The sequence below is a fragment of the Pygoscelis adeliae genome, unplaced genomic scaffold (genome assembly GCF_000699105.1).
Source record: "Pygoscelis adeliae isolate BGI_AS28 unplaced genomic scaffold, ASM69910v1 Scaffold18, whole genome shotgun sequence".
Lineage (NCBI taxonomy): Eukaryota > Metazoa > Chordata > Aves > Sphenisciformes > Spheniscidae > Pygoscelis > Pygoscelis adeliae.
The window spans coordinates 3,771,675-3,781,512 of record NW_008825558.1 but is presented as its reverse complement, the minus strand read 5'-3'; the positions used below and the strand labels follow the sequence as shown (position 1 = coordinate 3,781,512).

The window sequence follows — 9,838 nt, the reverse complement described above, 5'->3', positions numbered from 1 at the left end:
TCCCCTTCCAGGGAAGAAGGAGAGAAAGAGAAAGAAGAAAGAGACTGCGATCTCCAGAGTGCTATAGTGATTTTTCCTGTAATCAATACCATAAAATATCCCCAGGTCTTTCTGCTGGATCGTAACTCAGAGGACAGCTGATCAGTTTGCGGCATGTGTACTTCATCCGCGGGGAAGCCAGGCACCGGGCAGCAGCCTGTGGTGCGATGGTAAGTAACTTCGGGGAAGTTTCCTTGCAATTTTTGCAGTTCACTGTCTTGGGGTAATAAATGCCTTTGAATCTTTAGAGATTATGAACAAAAACATGGGTTTGCTCCTGAAAGGGGGAAGTGAAGGGAAGGTGTCTTTCAATTGCTTCTCCCCCTTCCTGAGCTGACAAAATACTTTTTGCTTTCTGTCTGTCTAACAAAGTTTTCTCCAGGGTGGGTAAATGTTCCCTATATCTTCTCAGTAATTTGCAGTCACATGAGACTGGGTTGATAAGAATAGTCATCATTTATACAGCACTTTACCTCTTAAAGCATTTCACAAACATCTACTAGCTAATCCTTGCAATATGCCTGAGAGGCAGGCAAAACAGGCGTGCAGTGAAAGGAAGAGGAATTGCAATCTGAGCATTCAAGTTAAAGCAATTAAGAACTTCACATCCAGCTGATGGCAGGTAATTGACCACTCTAACTCTAATAACTATTAAGCAGCTTAGTTGAGTTAGCGTGTATTTAAGGGTTTATAGAAACAAGAAAGCAACACGACAACCACCAGAAAATACAACGATCTAACGATGACCGAGATCTGCTGGGAGAAGAGACCGATCTGTTCACATTTGGATTTGCAGGCATCCGACCCTTCACGATAATTATGAATGAGGCTTTAGCTCTCCTCTGTGTCTGTGTGTTGCCAGACAACCAATGAGGCTGCAAAGCAAATCACATTCACAGGCTGCAGATTTCAGGAAGAAGCATAGAGGTGACTTTTACTTACAAAACTGGCACTCGCTAATTTTGTGATTTAGGAAAGTAGCCTGAAACACCTTTTCTCTTGCAATAACCTCTACTATGTTTTCTCCTCCTTCCTATATCTTTTGGCTGACAGATAACCCTGCTCTGATGCCATTTCGGACGTCCCAGTGAGAACTCTTAGAGATGCCTATTCTCTCCGGAGGCAGTGACCAAGACTATAGTAACATTAGCTACAATTCTTGTAATTCCTTGAGCCACTTCTTTCCTGTCTCCATTGAAACCCCTTCTGCCAAAGGGGTCCATTACCAAAGAGCCAGGAGGATTTACCATCCTGATCAAGTCTCTGCAGTTGATCTAAAGACAGAGATCATGATAAATGTTGGAGGCATCAAGTACCTGCTACCTTGGAGTACTTTAGATGAATTTCCCCTGACCAGACTGAGCAAACTTAAGTTTTGCAGCAGCTATGAAGAAATAATTCAGCTGTGTGACGATTACGATGAAGACACCCATGAGTTCTTCTTTGACAGGAACCCCAATGCTTTTGGGATGATTGTCAGCTTTCTAGCAGCAGGAAAGCTGATGCTCTTAAGGGACATGTGTGCCTTGTCTTTTCAGGAGGAGCTGAGATACTGGGGGATTGAGGAATCCAACCTGGAGAACTGCTGCTTTCGAAAACTATTTCAAAAACTGCAGGAGTTGGCTGAGGTACGCAAAGAAGAGGAGCTTCGGAGGAGCAAAGAAGCTATATGTGTCTTGGATGAGAAAACCAAATTTGGACAGTTTATGACCAGACTCAGAGATATGGTAGAAAATCCCCAGTCAGGAGTCCCAGGCAAAGTCTTTGCTTGTCTCTCCATTCTCTTTGTGGCCACCACAGCTATAAGCCTTTGTGTTAGCACAATGCCAGACTTAAGAGCTGAAGAAGACAGGGTAAGTAAGTCCTTTTTAACTGGTCTAACTACAGAATTAAAAGAAATTTGTCTGTCTTGCTAGGAATACATCATTAAAAAGATAAAAGAGAGACAGAAAATCCATAGCGATGAGGTTCAAACCTGTCGCTGGTAACGGAACGGTCTATAACAGAAAATGCAACGATGGCTTGAATTAGTTCTATCATTTTCAAAGTGATATTCAGTTAAGAATAATGTGAACAAAGTATTTTAATAATTGTTAGCTAAAACACAGGAAAGAGCTTCTGGACAGAATAGATATTGCAGCTCTCTAATACGGCATTGTTCTTCCTTCTTAAGAAGCAGTTGCTAGTGTAAGTTATATTAACTTGTTAGCACTGAGACTCTCAAACTAACATTGTGGAGTTTTCTCTCCAACACACCTTACTCTCTAGTTAAAAGCAGTCTCTCGTTTGGACACATCAGCTAAAGAAATATTTTCCTCTGACATTTTTACTTTTAAAACAGCCAGGTATCTTCCCTGGTGATAATACAGGCAAATCTTTAAAGAGGAAGAAATACTCATTAATTTTTATAATGTTACATTTCAATAGTTGCGTAAAGATTAAAGGATGAGAGACAGATGAAGTATTTTCACAGATACTGATACTTAAAAGCTGCACCTCCAAAAATCGTGATTCCATGCTAGTAGAATTCTGTATTTGCCCACATATATATGTACATATAGTAGGAGTAGTGCCAAATACTAGCTGAACTGCTAACTGCATTTAAACCCTTTTCAAGTAAGTCATCCACATTAATTCAGGGCAGATAAATCAAACCTGTATCATACATGAAGGATCTTCTCTATAACGTTGTTGTGACTATTTCAGCATTTTAAAGATTTGCTATTCTAATAATAAAACAGAGGAAAGTAACAATCCCAAGTTATTTCAGATGTAGTAATGTCCAAATTAATCAAATAACCTCAACTAATCTCTTTAATGAATCCTGCACTTCATTTGCAAACTGCCATTCCAGAAGTGTTGAGGAAATCCAGGTCAAATAAACTCCCTGCCCCAACCACTGCTGTAAGACAAGACACTCCGCAGAGTATCATATATTGATGAATAAAGTCATTTTTACATTTATAGCACAGCATGGCGTGCACAATACAAAAATCTGTATGTATTTTATTGCTCAAGCAGTAAGTCAAAGCAGCACAGTCATGGTGAAGATATGTCATGATATTTGATGTCTTTGAATAAAACTAAGGACTGCACGGAAGGCTGAAATTTAAGCTCATTCCCTGTTCCATTTAACCCCTTGAATATTAACTTACATTTGCATAGGAAGACTATTACCTTTCAGTAGTAAGTCTGGTGCTCTTGCAGCCTTCCACAGCTATTACTTTTGGCAGGAAAAACTGTAACACTGTTCCAATGCTTCTTCCAAGGAAGTGCTTTAAATATAGAACATCCTTCTTAAAGCTAGATGTAAAAACATTACAAACTCTGCTCTAGCAAGTGCTTCCGGCTAACTTTGTTAATGGAAGTAGCCCGATGCATTTTATCTTAATTTCCCAAGCACTGCAGAAAAAGCTTTTATAAATACCTTTCATGCAAAAGAACAAGCACATAATGTTTCAGAGCTCAGCTAGATGGGGTATGTTGTGTGTTTTAAAAATAATTAACCGTATGTTAGAACAGGAAGCATGTTGAGGGTTATATCTGGTAGCTGCAGTGTAGCTGCTGTTCCTGGATTTCCTATAAAACACAGATGACATTACTACTTAGAGATCTGCATATATATCACTACTTTAAGAACAAGCAAACTGGATTGAAACAAGCTCAAAAGATGGAATGTTTAAAGTGCAGAGGAGAGGAGGAAGGATGAACTTGAGCAAAGGACCCCATTTGTCCAAATATTTGGAAACAATACATAATTTATGCTTACAGCACCAGTCTAATGCACTTCGTCGTTGTGTCCCAGAGGCACAGAACAGAGTATTAAAAGTCCTATTATTTGAATCATTTAAAATTATGCCAGAGAAAACATAGGGGAATATACGAGACAAAATACTCATGCCTTGTGGAAAAGCAGAGAATAGGAACTACTAAATAGTAGTTTTTCCATCCCCAGGGATGGAAAATTCCCTAAATTTCCATCCCTAAATTCTTAGCCTGCAACACCTAAGATTTTCTTACTGGGATCTCAAAAGAGCATTTTAGCTAGAACTGGACAAATAACTCCGAGATCTTAATTGACTAAAAATACTACTACTTGGTTGCGGCTGAGTCACACCCAGGCAAATTGCAACTCTACGTTGATTTGTAACCCAAAATTGTTCACTTGCTGACCTCTGAAAGTGATTCCAAGATGGGGCCATATTTACCTGCAACCTGGGACAGGCATGCAGCATCTGAAATTTTGGCTCTTTGGGCTAAACATAAAGATTACACGATATCTGTTTGCTCAGTGACAAAAACCAGTCAAATTCCTTCAATAAAGTTTCTGAACAACCTGCAATTCCACACCTGAATTCAAAGATGCCCTATCCTGAGGTTTATTAATTTCTGAGTTAAAGCTTGGCAAAACCTCTGTGCGTAAATGTGCTTACAAGTACTGCAAGGATCCATTTTCCAATGTCACTAACACTGGAAATTGAATTTATCCATTCTGAAATACAAATAAAAAAGGCTTTACCTCTGCTGCATATGTACCACTCTAGAGTCCTTTTTCTCATCATCACAGCCACATTAAGAGAGTGACAACTGGCTGGACTCCAGCTCAAGGAGAAGGATGAGAGTCAAAAAAAAAAAAGGAAAAATCATACAAGGTGACTTCCACTTCCCTCAGAGGCTTGGCTGATCCCACCTTGCAGGCACATGAACTCACTTGTCCTTTTAGCTGTTGCTAAACCAGATCTGCTTAGAAGGGAGAATAGCTGCCTGGGCAGGCAGAAGAGCAAACAGGAGTCCTCACCATCCGAGGGAAAGCGAAAACTCCAGTCTCCGGGAGAGGGATGGCAAGGAGCCAAGGCAAGAGCATCCGCATCAGGGAAGCCCAGTCACCCTGGCAACCAGAGGGGAGGGAAGGAGCCATCTCTATGGGCAGCAGAAAAGGGAGGGGAGGGTGAGCTTAAAGGTAGGAATACAGCTGAAAGTAAAATAAAGAACGAACTATAATTGATGCCACGCACACATTAGAATATGTCAAATGACATTTAGGAACCTCCTCATTAGAGATATGAAAGAAAAACACAGATAGATGGGCAAACAGTTCTGTAACTATATATCACACAAGCGCCTGCCGTGAATCCCAACCCAGAGGGAACAGTCCCAGGCGAAGGAGGCCAAAAGTTCAGGAAAACTCTGGAGCAGTAAATGTACAGCTCTAGTGACCTCACGTTTAAGTCTGACCATGAAACAGATATACAAAAGGATTTATCATACATGATGCTAAGGAAAGAGGACTCATTAGTAACAAATTATGTTATTTGGGCATAAAACGACTGAAATGTCACATCCTCCAATGGCAGTACGTCCTTTTCTAGGATATTGGCATCTGCCCTTTATGGAGACCAAACTGTCTTCAGTAAGGAAGCAAATACAGTATCACCAAAATGTACTAAGGCACGTGTGTATGTAGAGATAGAAAAAAAGGCATATTTGGAGGTGAGGAACTCTGTTTATTATTGATCTGAACGGGCAGCCTGAGAGAACTACAAATCTGAATCAGAGACTATGCATATAGGATAAGAAAGCTGAAGCGACAAAATCTACCGGTATTTCCCTCAAATGAAAGAATTAAGATTATCCCACTAGAGACAAGGCAAAAGTCCCATCAAAGTCCCCCGAAAGTCCCAGTCCCACATAAGAGTTACAATCAAGATCCAAGAGGTGTAACTGAACTAGTCACTGCTCAGCACGTCTAACCCAAAGGAAAAAAACATAATTATACCAGAAAACTACGGAATAAAACCACCGCAGAAAGAGCTTGGACAGTGCTTTGAAGCACTCTTGGGATTTTCTTTAGGAAGAGGTATTTCTTTTAATGAGTCCCTAAAATTGGCGTCCTCTAGAGAAATGACTCAGCAGAAAGGATACAGCAAGGTCTTTTCTTGAGGAAGGCAAGCAAATTAAGGTTGGGGGGGAGAAGAAAAAGAAACCCCAGACATTTCCATTCCCTGTCCCTCAGCACCAATAACAACCAAATAATATTCTCCCTGTGCAGACGGCTCCCAACAAATCACGCTTACCTGATGTCGTATGTAAGTGAGGTTTAAGAGAAAAGGAAATGTCTATTCTCTGTTCTCCCTCTCTTCTCTGGTGATCAGTGAGTGGTCAGACCTTGTTACTACTAAATTTTGTATTTGCTCTTAACTGACCTTGACAAGCTTGTAATTGTTTTATGTACTGTATATAACTTAATGAAACATAACCAACGTAAGCTGCAACCAGTATTGCCAGATCTAATGATTTTATCTTGAAACTTAGAATATTCATTTTTTTAAAGCTCCCATTCCTGGGGTCATTTGATTATGGGAAAATCTAATTCCTTTTAAAAGAGTAAGTTTTTAGTCTCTGGTTGCACTGAGAATCCAGAAAACATGAACAGAGGAAAAGAGTCCAGTACCTAATATATAGAACCATTTAAAAATTATTTTTTCATTCTACACCATTATTCTGGAGGGCCTGACTTACGTTTGTCAATGTTTGATGTTGCTGATGTTGTCTGTATGATACTAAAACCAGCATATTTGGCTTGTACACTAGAGGAAACTGCCGAGAAACACATTTTCTTTAAAAGTGGAGTAATTTTGCTTTATAGGGGAAAAAACAATTTTTTGGTCTTACTGTGAAGAGAAAGAAAATCAAATTATTAAATCCATTACAAAAGCATTAGAATGTAAAGCTCCAACCCTGCCCATAACCCGCAGATAACATTAAATATATCTAGTGAACTTATTAAAGGAAAACCTGAAGAACTTGGGAGTGACTGGAGGAGATACTAATCCATATGGAGAGTGTCAATGAGAGGAGTGTAAACCTATTTCTGCTGCTCAGGTAGTCTGCAAAGATAAGACTCTTCATCAAAGGGTAATTTGGCCAACGGTTAGAACCAATCACCTTTGGTAAATTGAATACGACAGTCAGATTTTGACAGATACTGCTGGCTACCATTTTTATAGCTTTTAAATAAGGGGGTCTAAAACACTGATCAAAAAAGAATTTTCTAGCTGATTAGCCAGGGCAAAATGATACCTGCTGAAAAATATCTTTTTCAACGACTAGTACAGAGTACTACTAATGAAGTGGGGCACTATTCAGAATATACCTGAAAAGCAGGGGTATTTCACAGTAACTTGGTGTTCAAACTTTCCTTCTAACACAAGCATACGTCACACAAAGCATGGCCCGGAATGACTTGCTCTATTGCAAAGAGATTAATGAAATCCTGACTTTCAGAAACACTTCTAATGCTCATTTAAAAGTGTAAGACTATAAAGGTGTATGTGTACATGCCCATCTATAAATATATTGGTATATACATATGACGTGAAATAACTTGGAACAAAATAAAGCTGGATGTGCTTTGGTTTTATTGCATCTGCGCAGTACATTTTTCTGAGTTCTTATCAGGACACTTACTGCGGACACTCACTCTCCTAAATTATCTAGTCATCTAGTACAATTCTGATTTCTTCTAACCATTTTGATCAGCAATGAAAGTATTGCAGCATTTTAAAGTAGGAAAATGTGCTTCACTGAAGCACCAAAAAAATCCCAGTCTACTAGGTGTACTCGGCACAGCAGAATCCAGCTGACTCATTTGCTTCGTGGATTGATTTAGTTAAATTAATAACAATCGAAGAAAGATATGAAATAAGAAGCTGTGAAACAACAGAAATCAGAATATTCAAGCCTGGGACTTTGATACATACAGAAATTATTGCTTTATGGGATCTGCCTTTTTTTGAGGTTTGCATATCCGCTCAGTAAGGTCAAAAGCTTTGACCTTGAAATTGCACCATTATGTTAAGGCTCTGATTTCATAGTTCCACATTATTACCAAGCATCCGCAAACAGAATTGCACATTTCAGCATTAAATCTAGTAGGTACAACATTGGTGAAGTTCACGTTACTTAAGCCCTGCTCAGCATAACCAAAGAGGGGCACCAGTGGGGGGTAGACGCTGCTGAACATCTGCGTCTCAGCTTACCCTCGCTGCCACAGAAAACAATTTTCTTCAGAAAGGCTGGACACTCCAATGAGTAAATGGATTCTGCACAGTTTTCAAAAGCTGGTTCTGCCAGTACAAGGTCCAATGTTCAGAAAGCACAACTAGACATTATTAGTTTGCCTTGTGTTCATCCAGTTTTGGCTGTATCCCAACAGCACTAAGTCCCCTGGCTTTGCACGCTATCCTGGGGGGACACCCAGCTGTTCTAGCTGCTCTGCAACAGGCAGTCCATCAACTGCTATTCAATGTGCCAGCACATGTGTTCCTCACTGGGAATCATGCTTTCTTCTCCCTTTTGCTGCTTTCAAGTTTGTAATACTTACAATAGGAAAAAATCCTGTTCACTTCCCTCACTTGACTCAGCACAGATGATTGCTTAATAAATGCCTTCTTTGGGAAGCTGGGTATTTCCTCTAAGGGAAGCACTCTATCTTTGGAAAACGCTCTTTGAAATCAATGCATCCTCCAAGTTCGTAGCAATAATGCATCGAGTATTAAAATAAAAATTAAAAATAAACAACCACCCAGATTTGTATGTGTTTTAGAATGTCCTCTTTGAGTATGATGGAAATCTTTGAGGACTCATCAGTCTACTGCTGCAGTCAAATTCACAATCTGGTATTTTAATTCTGAGCAAATCTAATTGCTAATTTCATTGCAGCATCAGGGCTATGAACTGTGTATGTTGTGTTTATTCCCACAGTGTCAGCATCTCCTGTTAGCACTAGTATTTTCCCTTATAACAGATTCAACCATATTTGGAATCCTGCTGTACACCCTGTACTACACAGGTCCAATAACAAGTAGTTTCTGCTCCAAAGAACTTATAATGCAGTGAAGAAAGAAGCAGAGAAGAAACAGTAACAAGGCAAATGATTTGACCAGCAGCAAAACTGGAAATTGAAGGTCATCCTCCTAAGTCCCAGATAAACACCTTGTCATTTTGACTATATTTCTTCACAGTTACAAAATGCAGCCTGTTAAATTTTACTGGAAAACCAAGAAAAAGATAATACTTCCACATCTTTCTCCTAACACAAACACTTTGGGGTCACCAATTGGTTTAAATCAAATTCAAATTCTTCAGACAGATTCTCACGGTGTTTGCAGAATAAGGACCCAAGCTTAAAAGTTAATTGAAATATTTTATTTTAGTTACACTTCTGCCCCAGAGGAGATAATTATGTGTTGGATACAGAGATAATAATTTCCTTCTATGTTCTTTCTTTCTACTGTCCACATTAATATAATCCCAATATTCGTTTAGTTTCCTCAAATGTACTAGTTGTAGTAAATGTTTTCATAAGCCCAGGCTTCTTTCCCGTAAAGCAAAGTGAGTGGGAAATTGTTCTGTGATCGGAATACGCAGCACTCCTTTAACAAGCTCATCATTCTGTAAATCAGGTTACAGTCTCTTTCTCATCAGGCTGTAAACCTTTTGATTTTATTGCATCAGTCTGTAACCACAAATCCAAGTACTGAAGTGATCCATAACGTAGGGTTTTCAAGTTCTCCTAACTATCATTTGATTCAGCAGAGCATGGTTTAATTATTCAAATAATAGCGGCAATGCGGTCGCAGTGATTCAGCAGTACCTGCAGCACTGCAGCTGGATCCCACAGCTCCAGGTAAGCAGGGAACACAGATTGGCACAACACTTACTAACCGAATCATCATTTTACAGCCAAAAGGGATTCCTCCCCTGCATCTGTTCATTTCCTGCTGCGGACTGGGATAAG

General features: G+C 39.5%; 1 protein-coding gene across 1 annotated transcript in view; it reads left to right on the top strand.

The window, feature by feature from the left end:
• Positions 1–1,142: 1,142 nt before the first annotated feature.
• The window catches only part of KCNG4 (potassium voltage-gated channel, subfamily G, member 4), a 17,738-nt gene continuing 9,042 nt past the window's right edge, over positions 1,143–9,838 (top strand). Inside the window, exon 1 of the mRNA XM_009332308.1 lies at positions 1,143–1,892. Coding sequence (XP_009330583.1) covers positions 1,143–1,892 — 750 coding nt within the window. The remainder of the gene's footprint in view (positions 1,893–9,838) is intronic.